We start from the raw sequence: 19,855 nt of genomic DNA on the forward strand, positions 1-19,855 counted from the left end.
CAGCTTTTAGCACACGAATTGTAGTACTGGTTACTTGGGGGACCAGATGCCTATTTATGCTATTCACTTTTTGCCATTTTTTTTTAAAGACAACTGGGTTTGTTTATTATTCAGCAATGTATGCAACAACTTCAAGCTCAATACAAAGCCATTGTGTGGAAAACAATAATAGTTTAGTTAACGTGGATTTTTTTCTAGATCAGCACAATCATGGCTATGGTAACTATTATTTCATCATGAACACCGAAGTAAATAGGCTTATAAAACATGAGCAAGCTAGGCCACCATGGAAGAAGCTATTGTCTTAGAACTGGCACAAGTACTTCTTCCTTTGAAGTCCTTAAATCCAGAAATAAACATTTGGTGTGTCCTATCAGTTTATTCCAGCAAATGTGGTAAGGTGATATTTTACCTGCTCTTGAAAACCTTCTCGGACAGTACATTACTACTGAAGCAGCCCATTAAGAGAATTTACAACTAACTGAAAGGCTGTGATTAGCAATGTTATGGGGTACTTATGCTAATACCTTTTTAACATTCTTGATCAGTATTCCTAGGAGTATGCCTGCAGATCAGCCCTATGAAGGAAGTTACAGTGCAGAGCAGACTTGGAGCTTTGTCTTTGGGGTGTTTGTACTTGCCTATAGCCCCTATGCATGCAAAGGGCACTGCAAAGTTTGCAGCCAGACAGCGCTCAGGTGCCATTTGTGTGAGCCAGTGTCTCTGCGTGGAGGCTGCATTCATGGTCCTTGAAATAGCCACAGCACTTTGGATAAGGACTGCCACTGTTGTGGAAATCAAAGGGGCCATTTATAGAGCTCCCATATGGAAGTCCTGGTTCAACCCACATGGTATCTTCATGGGAAAGCTGCCTGGTGATGGGTTTACTGGCAAGCTTGTGCATTCTCAAGGTACCCGTGTGATGTTTTAACATAATGGTCTATGGCTCTTAAAGTTAACACATGCAGAATTCACATTCACCAACGCAATCTACCCAACTTGTTGAAAATCTGTTAGTGGCTAGAGTTGAAGAAGGCCTCAAAATGGAAGTATAAACACATTCCATCAATGAAATAGTGAACTGATCAATTATGGAATACTACAAACTTTCTTACATTAACAACCTTTGTTCATGCCAGAAAAACCCCCAGAAAGAAATAATAATCATAATCAATTATTGGAATTATTATATTAGATACTGGACCAATTCTCATACATTAAGTATTTCTGAGCTGTTGGCATCTTTCTGTCTCGGGAGACAATGCAAGAGTGTGCATTTGAGAGTGAAGTCAAACTGTTGGAGAGTTATAGCTCCTGCTGTGGTTGTAGAAACCAATATGGGAGACATGTCTTGTTGCAGCTGGGGAAGATGAAGACATCCGGCTGTGCTGATGCAGACGTACTATGGTGCTTCTTCTTTCTGTGCTCCTCACAGTGGTCATTCCTCCTCTAGTAACTGCTGTGGCTACACAATCTGACTGATTGTCTCCAGGCACTGTGGTTGTTTGCAAGGGATTCCCACATGGCGGGGTTGATGTTGCCAGCCTTCATGTTTTGTTTGCAGACATCTTTGTAGCATGAAGTTGGTCTGCCAACGGGCCTGGTGCCTAAAACCAGCTCTTTGTGGAACACATCCTTGGGGATCCAGCCATCTTGTTCTGTGGACATGACCAAGCCGGCGTAGATGTCGTTGAGACAGGAATGCAAAAATGCTGGGGGGATGTGGGCTTGGGAGACCACATATTTGTTTGAGACCCTGTCCTGCCATTTGATGCCCAAAATCTTCCTGATGCAGTGCATATGGAATGTGTTGAGGCATTGCTCCTGGTGGATGTAAGTTGTCCACTTCTCACTACCCTAAGGCTCAACACACAATCTTGGTAGAGCTTCATCTTGATGTTCATTGTTAGCCTCACCTTCTCCATACCCTTTTGGAGAGAGGAGCCATTGCCATAGCTGCCTTGCCAATACGCTTGTTCAGTTCAAAGTCAAGTGGAGTTGCTGGTTCTGTTGAACAAGTGGAAGTCTGCTTCATGAGCCGAACAGCAGCATTGGCCACAACCCAGTATTTTCCTTCACTGAAATTTTTCATTTTTCTCTTGAACTACTTTAGATGCTATTTATCCAGACTACAGGTGGGTTGTGAACCCTCAGCATGGGGGGAGAAGAGAGACAAGATGGGAGGATCTGAGAAGAGATGCTCCGCAGAGTCTGCCTTCAGGTACAGGGCTTTTTGAAACCATTATCACAAAACTTGGAGGAAATGAAAGTTCCCCATAAAAATTACAGATGATATAAAAGCTTGGACAATTTGACATTAAAGAAATGGGAATAATAGTCAAAAATGGTATTAATAATCAGGATTGTGATTCGAGGACCCGATCCCCGCTTGGGGAATAAAGACACAGGTTAATGGGCAAGAAAAGGCCACAACTTTATTGATTACAGCATGTGAGAAGGTATTGGCTTAGGCATTGGACCACAGCAATTTTGACTCCACCCACTTGGAGAGGGGTGAGTCAGATGAGGGGTTAACCACCAGTAGGGGGAGCCTGTTGATGCGAATACAACTATAAGCTCTCCCCTGATGTCACCGGGAGTCGTGCCATGGCCCCCCGCCACACAGGCATTGGACAGGATCCACGACCGCTGGATTCCTTTAACGGAATACCCATAAGTGAAGGGGTAGGCGATGGCCACACCTTGCCCTTCCATACACCAACAACACATTCCAATGCCTAACCACCAAATACCGAGAAAGTTGTGACGAAAATTTTTCATATGGTATCAAATCCAGTTTTGGTCACTACTATTTGAGGAGGATACAAAACAAAGAAAGACTGCACAGATCAACCAACATGCAAAAGGATTCGGAATGGCATATCGGAGGAAGACAGGCTGGGGTCCTGGGCATTGATAAACTGAAAATAATAAAACTAAGAGGCTCGTTCAAATATCTAAATGGCAATTCTAATGGTGAATGGGTATATTTCTTTTTCTTTCGGAAACCTGTAACAACAAAAGTCAGGTGAGCCCCATTTTTTTTACTCCAGTTACAAAAGGCTTTGCCTCAATACAATTACCACTGAGGTGGCAAACTTGTGTGCTTTTGGTTCTTTGTGCAGTTTTGGCAATTGTGTCAATTTTACAGAAGCGCCACCTCAAAGGCACTGTAAACTTTTTAACAGCCAAATATTATTCTTACTTCCGAAAAATGCTAGTGGACAGCAGAATATTCTCGCAATATGACACTTCATGGAGCTTAACATTTTTATTTTAAAATTCCTTATCTAAGAAGCACCTAAGAAGGATCAACATGCTTCTCCTTTAACAGAGAGCAGCCATGGGGAAATATCTTTATTATTAAGAAGAAAAGCTTGCTCTATACCACTGCTCACCTCTCTCCAGTACATTTTTCATGGTGGAAACATCAGTTTTTAAGAAAGGGTGGCATAATTTCTAAATTAATAGAACAGCTCATAAGGTGTGTGATTGAAAGCAGCATTAAAGTATCTTAAATATCTGAGCTGCAGCTTCTCCTTTCACCCACAGCATACTAGGTATATACTAGAATACCTATTGGACCTGAATTTATACTGGGGCAATCGAGGAAACAATGCTAAACAGAAAGATTAATTGAAACAGGTGAGTCACAAAGAAATGTGCTGTTATATTTAGGATGATTAATTCCAAAGTGATTCAGATCGTTTCCAGTAACAGGGCTTTTGTCAATGGCGGCTGTAAGGCTAAGCTATGATTTTTAAGTATTTCATCTTTGTAAAGCTGCTGCAGCTAGCAGAAAGGAGGGGCGCAGGAAGAAGAGATTTACTCCGTAGCTGAAATAGCCCAGGGGTGCTTCAGAATCCTTCCCACAGCACATCTTTGCAGCATGCCATTGACATTATGAACCTCCCCAGTACTGTAGAGTAGCTCATTTTCCAGCCAGAGACAATTTGTCAGATACTCAGACTGTGTGGAAGAAGAAGATCCCTGTTAATTTAGCAGGAATGATAATGATGCCACAGCCTTTTGATAATTGAAAACTCAGTATCTTCCACAGAAAACAATGGATAAAATGATGTAAAGGATCCAAACTGGGTTAAAAAATAATAATCAAACCTCTAATGAAAGCAGCCTTCTTTGGGTGCTCTTCTCTATATTACAGGTCACTGCATCAAGTTACTATTTGCTTATGGTGCATTGAAAAGCAAACCAGACATCAGCATCTATGAGCCTGTCTTAAATGTCAGTATCGGTTTTTATTTTATTTTATTTATTTTATATCCTGCCCTTCCCAAGGAGCCCAGGTTAGAGCAATTAGCTTAGAAGATGACTTCTTACACACATATTTCTATTATTAATTAGAATATGGAACTGACTGCCAAAGCTTACAAAATGTCTTTAATGAATACAGTATTGGCATTATAAGGGACTCTGAGGGAGGGGAGAAAAAAATGCCAGTTATTATTATTATTATTATTATTATTAACACTATTACTAATACAAAATCATGAAAATGTACTCAGTAGAAATAAGAAAATGTTGTCCTCAGTGGAGCGCATGCAAATAAATATACATGAACAACTAAGCATCTAGATGAATAATGTGTTTGACACACTAATATTTGGCAAGCCTAATATTTCCAAACATTGCTTTTTGTAAGATTCCCCGCCCCATTTTAATATGAGGACTCTGAGCGTGTTATCCGAAAACTGTTTCACGACTACATAAATTATTTGCGAGAGGAAATTGTTTCATTGACAGCTTGATCTTTGACTTTTATGTGTGGGCAGGGCTTTGCAGCTGGATTCTGGCATAATGTCAAAATGGCATTAATGAGCAACCCTTTGAGTATGTATTTTTGCAACTGTGCCAGGTTTTCATTATTTTAATTTGGGGAGCCTGAAAAACAACCCCCTACTGCCTATGGAAGGTGCATGTTCAAAACCAGGCTCAGTCATGGAAACACCAAGTCACTTATTTATTTAAAACATAAAAACAATTCAAATGTACAAATACAACATCTTTCATAGAGACTGAGAAGCGGCAGAAGATTTTGGAAACTAAAAGCTGATGGAGACAATATAACCCTTTAAAAGGTCAGAGGAAATAAACATGTTCCAACCTGGTGCCAAAAATGCACCGTATTTTTCGCTCTATAAGACGCACCAGACCACAAGACGCACCTGGTTTTTGGAGGAGGAAAACAAGAAAAAAAATATTCTGAATCTCAGAAGCCAGAACAGCAAGAGGGATCACTGCGCAGTGAAAGCAGCAATCCCTCTTGCTGTTCTGGCTTCTGGGATAGCTGCACAGCCTGCATTCGCTCCATAAGACGCACACACATTTCCCCTTACTTTTTAGGAGGGAAAAAGTAAGTTTTATAGAGCAAAAAATACGGTACTTTCTGCAACAATTGGACCTCTTTGGGGAGAGCAGTCCACAGGGAGCAATGACAGAAAAGGTCCCCAGTGCATAACTAACTCAACTCCACAATGGAAACCACTGGGCTTAGTCACCCTCCTCCAGCCTTACTGGTCTTCTTTGGCAGAGCATGGGGAGAGGGACCAGCCCCAAACCAACAGTGTGAGGCAGAACAAGCAAGAGTTCTTATCTCCCATAGTCACAAGAAATAAGAGTGCCGTACAAACTAAAACCAATACAACCTGCAATTTGACCTCGTGGCAAATAACCACAGATAGAATTATCCATGACGGCTTTATCCTTTCAAAAGAAACATCCAAGCTGGTCGCCTTCACAAAGTTCATGTCCAACAACCCTCTTGTTGTCAGGCAGTAGTTTTGCCTTTAATACACTGAGCTGAAAAGGCTAGCAGAAATATGGGCCAGACTGCGTCACCGCAGGCTTTTCTGCTTCTGTCGAGCCAGGGAGGTTTCATCATGCAACCCTCAAGGCCTTTTCTGGCAGTTCTTGGCAACATCTGACACCCCCACTCCACCCTGCAGCCCTCATGCTGCCTTCCCAAAGCCAGGTAAGGAGGCGCTGGGTTTGGGGAAGGAGGCATGAGGGCTTTGACAGGTCCTGGAGTCCTCTTGACTCCTCCCCAAAGCCTAGTTACCACTTTCCCAGCTTTGGCAGTCCCTGGCAACTTTCCCACCTGTACCCGACAAGGCAGTGTGCGGCCTGCAGGTTCAGTGTCAAAGTACTCTTGCGGCCCACTTGGTATGAAAAGTTGGGCCGCCCTGGTCTAGACATACTACCACCCCTTGGCTACCATGAGTTGGACACCCACGACTTCTACCATGTTTGCAACAATCCACTTTCTGATACTCATACTCGTTCCTGCTTACAAAGGCAGTAGCATTTTGCTCATCAAGCACACGCCGTTTGGACACAATATTTAAAGTTTATGTCCTCTGACAACTTAAATAGCTCTGATTAGTACTGAAAGTTAGCTTGGGTTGCAAAATGTCTATTGAAGGTGAGTAGCTTTGCAGATGAATTAAGCAGCAACTTGTGACAAAGCTGTTACCATCAGGAGATAATTGACCTTATTTGACTGTTAAGCATCCTGAGGCAAAGTTGAGTGTGCTTAAATCCTGGCAGGTTAATTATCTAGTGATTACAGTAGGCTTGGAAGGTATTATGGCTAAGAACCATTTGCAAAACGACACTATCAGAAAACTAAATTTAATAATAATTAAAAGAAATGACAATAATCAAGGTCGCCAGTCATGTATTGCTGCATAATGAGCACTGAATAGCCATAATTGGATAGCAGCAATAATTACTTTTATACCAAATAGCCCACGTTTAAATTTATTATGTGAAGCCTAGTTAATAAATATCAATGAGCTAAAATTGCAAAGAAGTGATCAAGGCATCAGTTCAAATGTTCTAACTGATCTACTCCACTGAGCTGCTGAAGTGGGTTTAAAAGCACCCGTGCAGCTCAGAAAATATGGACATTTATATCTGAATAAATCATCAATGTCATTCAGATGCAGTTGGGTATTCAAAATAAAATGTGGTATTTAAAACTAGTTTAATTGCTTTCAGGTTATAAATGACAACAGATTTTCACTTTGCTGCTTTGAACTATTGAAGAATATCAAAAAGATATGCTATCAGCACCCCTAAATATATTAGATATTGGGAATGTAATAGATACAATGGGAAATGGGGACTCACCTGGACCAGACGGTCTTCCTATAGAATGGTATAAAATATTCAAAAATCTACTAGTCCCCAGACTTCTAGAAGTCTATGAGGATATAGCTCATAAAGGTATATCTGCTACAACATTCAATGAAGCTTTAATAATAATTAAACCAAAACCTAACAAAGACCCTACTAAATGTGCAAATTATAGACCAATATCATTAATGAATGTTGATGCAAAGATTTTGAATGCAATATTGGCGGCAAAATTACAAAAAGTTATTCAAGACTTGATACCTAATCAAACAGGTTTTATAAAAACAAGACAAGCTACAGATAATATCAGATTAACAATAGATTTGATAAATTTAAATAAAGATGAAGAGGAGTTTATGATATTGTCATTAGATGCAGAAAAGGCTTTTGACATAATATATAAAGAATTCATAGGGTTTGTGTGTGTGTGTGTGTGTGTGTGTGTATATATATATATATATATATATGCGTAATATAAAAAATACAAAGTGAGACATTAAGGAAATCCAAAAGGAAAATATGAAGAACAGAGGTTCTGATGAACAGATTATTAAAAACGCGTGAGGTAAACGGTGGAAGTCTTTTTTAAAAAACAACAACTATTTAAGGTAGATACGGACAAGATGAAATTATACAATTGAATATAAATATAGATGGGAAACGGCTATGTATTGTGAGTACTTATCTACTTTTAAAAATTTTCACTTATGATCTTTTTCTTTTACTTCTTTATTCTTTCTTTGTTCTTTTTTTCTTTTTTCTGATATGTTATCTTTCATTTCACTGCTTTATTGTGAATAGCATTTTACAGAGGTATAAATAACTGTAATTATGAAAAGAGACAAAATATTCTCTAATTTTTTTCCTTGGTTAAATGTATTTTCTTTTTCTTTTGTATTTCCTTTTGTTGTGAATATGTATGTTTTCTAATTTGTACTTAATAAAAAAATTTTTTTAAAAAGAATTCATAGGGTTTGTGTTACATAAATTTGGTTTCCCTATAGAATACTGTAATTGGATTAAAATGATTTATAAAAACCCAATGTCCGGGATTGTTACAAACGGAAGAATTTCGAATTTGATTAGTTCAAATCGAGGAACGAGACAAGGATGTCCTCTTTCTCCATTATTATTTAATCTGTGCCTGGAACCATTAAGAAGAGCAATAATTCAGAATGAGCATATCAAGGGTGTAAAACACAACAAAGATAATTACAAAATTGTATTATTTGCAGATGACATCCTTTTATTTATTACAAAACCAGAAGATACAATTCCAAAAATTATGGAGAAAATAAAAACCTTTGGCAGAATATTGGGATATTCTATAAATTGGACAAAATCAGAGATTTTACCAATTGGGCCAAGGGCTACATTGTATAGAAACCATCAATTTCAGATGTGCAAAGACTTTATTAAATACTTGGGTATAATGATTTCATCAGATATAGACTAAATTGCAAAATTAAATTTGAATCAAATTATAAATGAGATTTCTTTTGATATTGAAAGGTGGGGACCTCTAAACCTTTCCCTTTGGGGAAAGGTTAATGTCCTCAAAATGAATGTTGTTCCAAAGGTTTTATACATTCTCAGAGGATTACCAATACATATTCCCAAATTTTACTTCCAAAAAATAAATCAACTATTTAGATCGTGCCTATGGGGTACAAAGCCACCAAAAACATCACTACATAAAATGCAACTTCCAACTAAGGAAGGTGGCTTTGGTCTCCCGAACATTTATAGCAAGAGTAATAAAAAGAAATTGTTATTTAGGCGAACTGAATTTAATTCTAAATTATATTCCGGAAACGTGGGAGATTACAAGGGGTCAAAAAAAATGGACGTACCGTGCCATATTAGAAGCAAAAAAAACTTGTTTTGATGAATTGGAAGAGCCCCCAAAAGATTCCATTAAGCACATGGATTGATAATATGGACAGACTAGCTACATACGAACGAACTGCATGTTGACGCAAATTAAGAATGGATAAATATGAAGAAATCTGGAAGGAATATTTAAGCGATAAGGTGGACAGTGGTGGGAAGTAGGGGGAGGAGAGGTGGGGAAAGATTGTTAAAAAGGTGTAGCCATAGGTATATCAGTACTCAAATCTGAATTGTCAAATTGTGTTAGTAGTGTTATTATGGTTTTTGTTGTATGTGTCTTTTGCGGTTGTTGTTTGTATTGAAAAAATGATATAATAATAATAATAATAATAATAATAATAATAATAATAATGGCCAGCAATGCTCACCGTCTCATTCCCAAACAGGACATCAACGTAAGGTAGAACTTTCATCATGGGCTCCTTGTAGAACTGGCTAATAAATGGTGCAGAAAGGTTCAGAGTGAAGATCTTGTTGTTTGCAGAAGCCTGAGACGCGACTTTCAGTATAGATTCCGGCGAGACCGTCAAAAAGAAACCCTGCAAGCAAATGCAGAATAAATTGCTCTTCAAATATGTTTTTTAAAAAAATAGCATTTCTGTTGTGGAGGTGGAAAGAAGCACACACGGAAATAAGATGCCACAGTACCGCCAAATACCCATTTCCTGAAGCCGGTCCACGAGGATACCATGGTCAATGGTATCAAAAGTCAACAAAAGATCAAGAAGTAGGAGGGAGGTCACTCTCTCCCTGTCCCCATTCCCTGCAAAGGGCAACCAAGGCCACTTACGGAACAAATTACAGAACAACATGCCTAAAGAAGCCACAAGTTTTGATCCTGCCTTGGTCACATCTGGTGAGTTGGGCTTGTGTTCTCTTTCAAGCAAAAACCATGTTGTTTTATTTTTAATAGGGGGGGGAGAATACTGTTTTTTATTGATGGGACGCGGGTGGCGCTGTGGGTTAACCCACAGAGCCTAGGACTTGCCGATCAGAAGGTTGGCAGTTCAAATCCCGCGACGGGGTGAGCTCCCGTTGCTCGGTCCCTGCTCCTGCCAACCTAGCAGTTTGAAAGCACCCCTAAGTGCAAGTAGATAAATAGGTACTGCTCTGATGGGAAGGTAAACGGCGTTTCCGTGCGCTGCTCTGGTTCGCCAGAAGTGGCTTAGTCATGCTGGCCACATGACCTGGAAGATGTACGCCGGCTCCCTCGGCCTGTAAAGCGAGATGAGCGCAGCAACCCCAGAGTCGGTCACGACTGGACCTAATGGTCAGGGGTCCCTTTACCTTTACCTTACTGTTTTTATTATTCATTTCTTACTTTTCACTTCCTGAAAAGGCAGCATAAACAAAGAAATAAAACACTTTACTTTTTCTGATAACAAAATAAAGGGGAAACCATTTCCATAACTTAACGTCCAACACAAAACTCAAGTTGAAAAGCGATTAACACAATCCTACGCATGCCTCCTCAGCCATAATTCCCACTGAGTGCAGTGAGGCTTATACCCAAGGAAGAATGTATAGGATTGCAGTCTAAAAAAAAGGGGGGGGGGGCTTGTTTTGCCCAAGAAGCAGAGTAAAAATACCTAGAAAAATCCCAAAAGGTTTCTGGGTCACAAGAGGTATCACATAGGATTTAAACTTTTGTCTGCTTGATTTGCGCATGCAGCTTCTGCCTAAGTTGCTTCAAGCCTTTCTTATATAAAATAATTACAAGCTGCTGTGAATTATTTACAGCATGGTTACATTTCACATGTAATACCTGTTAAGTTATGTTGGCACTTGCAAGCTTGTGTGTTGAATTTGGATGTTCGTATAATTACGACCACCTCTGATGACTGTATAATTATGGACAACATTTACATAATGCATGCAAGCAACATTTTAAAAGCGGAGTGCCTCACCCCTCTTTTAAAAGAAAAATGGCACAGCCTGAGTTGGCTTAATTTATTATAAACTACTGATTATGGAGCATAAATCTATGGAAGCTTGTACTATATTGCATAGAGAGTGAGTTGTGAAAGAATTGTTGCATTAAGAAAACACAAAACATAAGAGGCTATCAGGCAACCTCAGCACATATAATCCTGAAACGTGTGATGATTAAGGCTGAGTGTGCCAAATACTGCTCTTTCAAAATGTGCTACTAAACGTATAATTAGCCAGCTTTCCAGGCCCACAAGGTGCTAGAACACCTTTGAGCCACAAGGTTGCAACCGTGATAGGAAATAAATGAGAACAAAGTGATGCCTTAAATAATTTAGATGAACACACAAGTAACAGGCCTTTTATTTTTTAAACTAATTTTAGAAATGTGGGTAATGCAACAAAAAATATCTTTTAGATTCCAACAGGAAGTAAGGTAAAGGTAAAGGGACCCCTGACCGTTAGGTCCAGTCACGGACAACTCTGGGGTTGTGGCACTCATCTTGCTTTACTGGCTGAGGGAGCCAGCGTACAGCTTCCAGGTCATGTGGCCAGCATGACTAAACCGCTTCTGGCGAACCAGAGCAGCGCACGGAAATGCCATTTACATTCCCGCCAGAGCGGTACCTATTTATCTACTTGCACTTTGACGTGCTTTTGAACTGCTAGGTTGGCAGGAGCAGGGACCCAGCAACGGGAGCTCACCCTGTTGCGGGGATTCGAGCCGCCGACCTTCCGATCGGCAAGCCCTAGGCTCTGTGGTTTAGACCACAGGGCTACCCGTGTCCCTGTAAAAAGCAAGAAGAATGACTTTAAAAAGTGGAAATCTTTCGCAAATGGGAACAAAATGGGAATAACTGTATACAAATACAGTTTGTATTATTTTAATCATAACAAAGCCGCATTCTGTCATCGCCAATTCAGACCTCACCACTGGAAAACCTGGAAAATATTTATTCATTATTGCCATCTTCAGAATTTTCTCCTCAATGGGATGGAAGAATTCAGCAAAACAATTTTGGAATGTTTTGGTCTACAATAAGTTCTCAGGAACCGCCCCACTCCTGCTGAAAAACTAAAGAATCCTAAATTATGGCACAATCTAACTAGAGAATCTTAAATTATGATACAACCTATTTCCAAAACCTTCCAGTTTTGCAGCTGCATACTAACCACAATGGCAGAAGTGTGACATATCGGATAGATGAGCATTTAGTTTTGAAGAGAGTTGATATTGTTACCACTTGATTTCTCTCATTAGGCTCTGCAAGTCATTGCTAGTGCCAAAAGCAGAAATCATGGCTGAGTTATCACAAGGCCCCTTTTACGATCTTAGTTTTCTTGGTGTCATCAGAATTGATTGCATCTCTGGATGTACTCGATGTTTTTTAAAAGCTCTTTGGCTGAGGCTGGGAGCACTTCTATTTTTCTCTACCCAATTTTTGTTAACCTTTAGAACAGTGTTTCCCAAAGTGGCCGATATTGCCGCGGGCGGCGGGGGGCAGGCGCTGGAAAGATCCAGGAGTGCAATTGGGGGGCGTTGAATAAAAAATTTGAAAAACTGTACAAGTTTCAACTGTTGTGCTTACCGATGTAACATAGTTGTATTTATTTATTTCCAAACAAACACACAAATTGCAAGGGTTTTAACAAATATAGATGCATAAAAAACACAATTTTGTCACTGTATCTTTCTGTTTGTTCACGTAAACAATATAGGTTTCCGTGGGGTGTGGGGCACTGGGCATTTTTGTTTCTGAAAAGGGGGTGGTAGGCCAAATAAGTTTGGGAACCTCTGCTTTAGAAGCTAAATGAACTTTGAGAAAAGTAAAATACAATGACTTGGCAGAGATAGCCTGGGACATAAGCATCCACAGCCATGCTGAAACACTGCTTCCTCCTCCTGTGGATTTAAACACACTGTGCTTAAAAGAACCACTTTCAAGTGTCCCATTACCAAAAATGAAACACCACTTAGTACTCTTAAAGGTTAAAGTTAACGAAGCTCAGGGTCACATCAGAAATTTATCACGAACCTCGCTTCAAAACATCAAAGTCACTGGCAACCAGGGTGGGGGACTCTGAGTGGTGCTCTAATAGGAAATTCCCTTGAACGGCAATGTAGCCGCAGCCAGGATTCTTCATGTTTATTACATTTTAAACCCAGATTTTATCTAGTACTTTCAGCAAAAAGAAATTGCTGGTTGATTCTTTGATTTTCACTGATTTGATCCAGAATGCAGTTGTTTTAAATTGGACCGAGTACGGATGGCACGAAAGCAAAAATTTCTCTGAGTAATGATTTGGGCTTGCTGCAGTTTGCATTGTTTATTTTAATGGAAGCATGGCTTCATAAGTGGAAAATGACGAAGGTTTTAGCTATTGTTTTATTTCAAGCAGGCAGTGTTCCAGTTTCTGATGAAAGCTGAATTTCAAACACTTTTCTGTACTAAAGTAAAAAGCTGAACTGTCAGTATGTGTGCTTATATTGACCCTGACATTTTCTTTTAAATAAGTGCCAACATGTCAAAAGGAGAGGGGGCTGCTTTAAGGCTGGAACAGTTTCATTAATGCTAAAGCAAACTCTTAATTGTTGCCACATTGGTATTTATCATTACAACAGCTGCGCTGCAAGTTCTTGAGATATAGCAGCGAACATTAAGAGCATCAAACTTTTATCATATACATGCCTAAGATGATGCTTTAGAGATGCACATCCATTTCTAATTAAATTCTATGGCCACAGCCCAGGCAATGGCTTCAACATACACTCAATGGGAAAAGTTCCTCCCTTCTTTTTCAACAGCAACTCTCCAAGCAATATCACATACTGCTTTTGAAATTATTTGGAAGTTCCAAAATTCTGTCCAAAGCACTATTGGCATATGGAAGCCCAGGGATGGTTCCACAGCTACCTGTTCTTCTCCTTAGGCTGCCATGGAAAGTTTGCATTAATATAACCCAAGATGTCTGGGACCTTAGCTCACAGAGAATTCATGGTACAATGCATATTTCAAACTATCCCTGTGTAAGTTGTACAATGCACTGAAGAGCCTGCTGGTTGGAAATTCCCAGGTGTCAAAAAAAGGCTATTTATGTATGCCACCACTGCGGCCCGTGTTTTGTTAGCCCCCAAATAGAAAACGAGCGAGGTCCCAACTAAAGAAGAATGGCAACTTAAACTGATGGAATATGTGCAGCTTGCGGACCTAACGTATAGAATAAGAGAACAAGAACATATGTTTAAAGAAGACTGGAAAATGTTTATGGAATATATGGGGGGAAACTGTGTACACTTGAAAACGTTGGCAACGTTAAGACAAATTCAGCAGTGTAAACAAGTTTTGATGGATGTATTAATGGAATACCGAATGGTTTAGTTTATGTAAAATATGCAGGGATTTATGATATGCAAATTGAACCATGGAAGGAAAAGACATTTTAAGGTTGTTTAATGAGTATTTTACATTGTAAAATAGAAAATTTAATAAAAATTATAAACAAAGAAGAAGAAGAAGAGCCTGATGCATCAGGCCAGTAACCCACCAAGTCCAGGATCCTGTTCCCACAGTGGTACCATATCCCTATGGGAAGCAGGCAAGCAGGATCTCAGCATAACAGTTCCTTCCCCTCCTGCAGTTTCCACCCAACTGGCTTACAGAAGAATACTGTCTTCAACACTGCTGTTACAACTTGACCCTCTTTGTGAACATCGCCTTTCATTATATCCTACCTTCTTCGTAGCAGCTCAGGGAAGTGAATACACAAGCAATTTCCTTTTAAAATAAAAATAAAAATCAGAACAACCCTGTAAGGTAGGTTGACCTGAGAAACAGTAAATGTCATTAGCTGGGATCTGAACCTGTGTTTAACAGGCTGGGACAAGATTTAGCAGGTTGGGAACATTATATGTCAAAAAGGGCCCACACTCTCTCTCTCTCAGTTTATTTTAGTTGCTAGGTTACCGGCTGAAAAAGGAATTGTTCCTAACAGATTTGCAAGAGGTTAATTTGGATTTTCATCATCCCCAGCTTGCTCTTATTACTGGTTAATCCAGCCTTGAAAGCACATAATTATTGCTATCGGTGCAAGTATTATCTTACAGTAAAGAAGCACAGGCTAAAAATATTCCCGCCGTGTGAAATCAGACTTTGTTGCTCTGAAGATGTCCAGAGGAACACTACACAACCCTTCACCATATTTACAAGAAGCTCCACACAGCCTATAGGAGTCCTGAGAACACTGCTTTCTGAATATACCGTATTTTTCGCTCCATAGGGTGCATCGGACCATAGGGCCACCTAGTTTTTAGGGGGGGAAATAAAGAAAAAAAATTTATTCCCCCCCCAGCCCCAAAGAGCAAAGAAGCCAAGACAGCCAGCGGGATCCACCCCGCTGGCTGTCTTGGCTTCCTCTTTAGCCACGCACAACTTCTCCAGCCGGGAGAGGCTGCACGCAGCTTCGTTTTTAGCTACGGGGCTGGGGCGGGGGAAGCCCGAGCTTCCCCTGACCCCAGCCCCCAGAACAGGTCCGGGAGCGGAGGCAAGGTTGTGCAGCCTTGCCGCCGCTCCCGGAGCTTGCGGGCTGGGGGAGCGCTCCGAAGGTTTGCGGATAGCTGCCTGAAGCCCAGGTAGTGCAGTGGGAGTTGGCACTGCGCTCCCCGGGGCTTCGGGCTGCAGGCTGCTATCCGCAAGCCTTCGGAGCACGGCGGGCACTCCCGCTGCGCTCCGAAGGCTTGCGGATAGCTTCCTGAAGCCTGCATTCGCTCCATAGGATGCACACACATTTCCCCTTTATTTTTGGAGGGGGAAAAGTGCATCCGGTAGAGCAAAAAATATGGTACTTTGGCCTACCTCTCACTGAGATGAGAGGTACTACGTAAGATTGTAGGTGAGGGCTAGCATAGTTGAAAGCTTCTTTCCACACAATAATTTTGCTTCATGCAGAAAACTAGAGACGAGGGGAGGTATTTTTATGCTAGCTTCTCTATACACAGGAATATTTAGTATTTTTCACGGAGAGGCATTAAATCACATGAACGCTTACCTGCAGTCTGAACTGAAGTGTTATGATCCCAATACTGGATTGTTGAACCAATTATCTATGTGATTCCACCCCCTCCAATATCTCCCTAAGTCCAAACCTGTTAAGGAAATGCTTGATAATGGTACTGTATCTGAACACCACACCAAATTTATTATTTTTTATTATTAGATTTATATCCCACCCTTCGTCAAAAGATCTCAGGGTCAAAAGATGCCAGCATGGCAAGGCAGACAAAAAAATTGAGACCCTCCAAAGCAGTCAGTTCTCCTAGTAAAAAAAAAAAGAAATCCTTTGCAGTCCCTTCCAATAACGCCCAGCCTTCGTCGAGAGCAATTCCTGCACAATATAACCAGACATTTATTGGGGCCGGTGGTGGGTGGGGAAATGCAGTGACTGTGGATTTTCCTTTGAACAGCCCAAGAAGAGACTACAGGAATGCGGTTCTCATTCACACCCACTCCTCCTTATTCCCATCCGAACAACACAGAAGGATGCTTCTGATTTCCCTCTTTTGATAAGACTCCTTTTCTCATGATGCGATCTTTATTATAGCGAGATAATATGCTCTCTCTTTGGGGCTCTTGAAATTTATTCTGAAGAGGGTGACAATGGTTTTGACTAATATTTTTCCATGTTTTGTGCTGCTGTTACAGCATGAAAGTGATCAGCGTTTGAGATAACATGTGTAATTATCTCTGTGCACACACTATCAAGATTACTCTTTAGGAAATAATGAATGATTACTTTAAGATTGCAACTGGTGTGTGCAACGGAAACAGAGTTAAATATACCTTACACTAAGCAGAAATTCACTGAAAGCAGCTCAGAAAGCCAAAAAGTTACAAGAAAGTGATTTAAGGGGGTTAATTTTAAAAAGTGACCTTGCCCCCCCCCCCAATTTCTCATAGCAATTGCTTTTAAAAAAAAAAAAGCAGTGATTTGGTTTTAGTGTTTCAGTAGGCTGGCATATTGGACAGGAGTCACTTCTGAGATTCTTATGGGCAGATGAAGATAAAGCAACTGAAGCTGAATTGGACAGGTATGGGAAAGAGGGATCAGATAGAATCATAGAGGGACTTCCGGGTTGGCGCCATCGCCGAATGGCGGACTCCCTCCGAGCTCCGGAGGGAGTCGGCTCGGCAGGGGCTGGGTCCCACCGCGCCGGCGACGCGGGGACCCTTAAAAACCACGGGCACGGGGCCCGTGGACATGGGGACTCGGCTGGTACCGTCAGCGCCCTCCCGACTCGTGAAGGAGCCTTTTTAAAGGCTACGGATCGGGTGCCTGGGAGTGGCGTGGTACTTTGAGTCTATCGCTTCCCCTGCCGAGTGCAGCCGCATGCCATTCGTCGGAGAGCGCTGGCTTCTTCCATTTGAAATTCGGACATTTAACAAAAACCCGTGAGTAATTGGGTAACCGGGTACAAAAGGAGGAAAAAAAAAAGGAATTTTTTTTTTCGGATTCGGCACGAGCGGGGGGGATCTAAAAAGGAAGTCAGTCCCCTCCCTGATTGTAAACATGCTAAAACAAGGACTGAGAAACCAAGATCAATTCAGAAGTTTATTGCTGACTAAAAATACCAAATTCCACGATGGAATCATTACAAGAATTGTGCTGGAGGAGAGTCGAGGGTGAGAGGGAAAAGGCAACCCCCCCCCGGGAACCGGGGCGATTCAGAGAACCTGGCGGAGAGAGATGGAGAGTTTGACAGCTGTCAAAGTAGCTGTCAAATCTTGAGAATATAAAGAGGACTTTGCTACAAGTATTTTGCTGGTTAATTTTGATACAATTGGATATAAATATGGATACAAAATGTCGGGTGGAAAAAGAAACAACAATTTGACTTTTGGATGAGAGGACACAAAGTTATTGCAATCCCTCTAGAGGGGCTTTGGGACATTACAAGCGGCGTATATGGAAAACTACTCTGGGATGTGTACTACTGGTCTTAGCTCCTGGGAAAGTAGCAAAACTGAAATATTTGTTTTGTCTACAGAGGTGACAACACAATAGAATCTTTCTATTTAAGTAAGCTCCTGAATAACAAACCTCTGTAGAGATACTAGATTTCAGAATAAGAATGGTTTTGCAGCTGAACAAGACAGAAACCTGAGAAAGTAAGAAACAAAAGAGTAAAGGACCAACTACGCCACGGCAAGAACAATGGGAGGAGTAACAATGATCAAGGGAAATTAAAGGCCTCGATTAGACTGGACTTTTGAAATTAAACATTATCAAAACAAGTAAATTTAAAGAAAACCGGCAAGATGAATTGAGAAAGTTTGGTTGTGGACTTGAGACCTCCAGGCCGACAACATACAGACTGATGGACATAGGGAATCTAAACCGGGGAAGGGAGGGGGAATTCTAGAATCCAAAGGCTATGTAATCAACTTCTGGAACCTTCTTCTATTTTCTATCTTTTAAATTTTTTTTTTATATATAACTTTGGTATTTTGATTTAACAAGTTTTGGAAAAAAAAGAAAAGGGGGAATTCGTGGAAGGAAACGGGGTAGATTTTGGGGAAAAAAATCTTTGTTTTATTTTGTTAAAGGTGAGAAGTGATGTTAAGATTGTAATTTAAATTGGCTATTAGGCATAACATATTAGGTTAAATTGGGAATGAGAACTTGTGGAACCAACGTAGGGAAAGGGGAATACAGTCGGGAGGGGAAGGAGGGAGTCCCAGAAAGAAGGTTATGAAAATAAGGGTTTAAAATTGGTCTCTTTTCTTTCTTTTTTTTTCTTTATCTTTTCTATCTTCTTTATTCTGTTATTATTGGAAATTTTAATAAATATGATTAAAAAACAAAAACAGATAGAATCATAGAACTGGAAGGGACTTTGAGGATCATCGGGTCCGACCCCCTGCAATGCAGGAATATGCAGCTGTCCCATATGGGGATTGGAGGGCTGATTCCTCTCCCAGTCCTCCTTTAAGCTGGGCAGCGGGGGTGACTCTGGTTATAATGCCAACAAGTCAGGAAGTCTGACAAGTGCTGCTGCACAATGTCAGGTCAAAGCGTGGGGGGAAACAGGCATAGTCCAAGACTGGGTCCTAGATCTGACCTGGGTGGATGAGCTGGGAAGAGTTGCTTTAACCCAGCTTTACCCAGCTGGGCTTTTGATGTAGCACCACCACAGACTTGATAATCAGGCAGGTAGTGCTGCCTTGGGGTTTATAGTGATTCCAGCTTGAGGTCTTGGTCATGTTCTGGCTTTCAGTGTCTGGATCTAGAGGCAGATTTGGGTCAACCCCATTACCAAATAGTCACCCTGCTTGAGCTGGGGGACAGGCGATGTTGAGAACTTCAGAAGGCTTGTGCTAGAGGTCTACAACCACCATCCTGCAAAGGTATGGCATTTATAATAAACACACAGTCTCTAATCATTCTAAATAATGACTCTAGAAGCATTTACTATAAATTAAATAACTATAATGAGAGATTCCTTAAATATTAGATTGTTGAATTCTTAATTTTCATGATGCAACATCTACCATTTCTTAAGTTGTAATGCTTGAATTATAGTGGGTGGGGAGGTAGGAAATCCCAACCAGAGACTGCCTCCAATGTTGGCCAAATCATGCCCCCCCCCCTTCTGAAAACACAAGCTAAGATGTTTCTGCCCCAAAGAGGTTAGGGAGCTAATTTGAGAATGAATCAGAAAATCAAACCATGGTTTCGTCCAGGCTTGTTCTTACTAACCATAGTTTAAACAACCTATAATTCCCTGTGTCTGGACATCATGTTTAAAACTGGAAACAGATGTTTCTGAGCTCCTCCTCAGTCACACAAGAGAGAAAAAGAAGGGAGCAGGGATCCAAAA

At 40.7% G+C, this 19,855-nt stretch overlaps 1 protein-coding gene across 3 annotated transcripts in view; it reads right to left on the minus strand.

Annotated features, from left to right (window-relative positions):
* Positions 1-19,855, minus strand: part of ADK (adenosine kinase) — a 201,080-nt gene that overhangs the window by 58,144 nt on the left and 123,081 nt on the right. For all 3 annotated transcript variants that reach the window (XM_081006532.1, XM_081006533.1, XM_081006531.1), the window contains exon 7: positions 9,420-9,590. In XM_081006532.1, coding sequence (XP_080862658.1) covers positions 9,420-9,590 — 171 coding nt within the window. The remainder of the gene's footprint in view (positions 1-9,419; positions 9,591-19,855) is intronic.

This window comes from Podarcis pityusensis, assembly GCF_964106645.2.
Source record: "Podarcis pityusensis genome assembly, chromosome: 5".
Taxonomy (NCBI): domain Eukaryota; kingdom Metazoa; phylum Chordata; class Lepidosauria; order Squamata; family Lacertidae; genus Podarcis; species Podarcis pityusensis.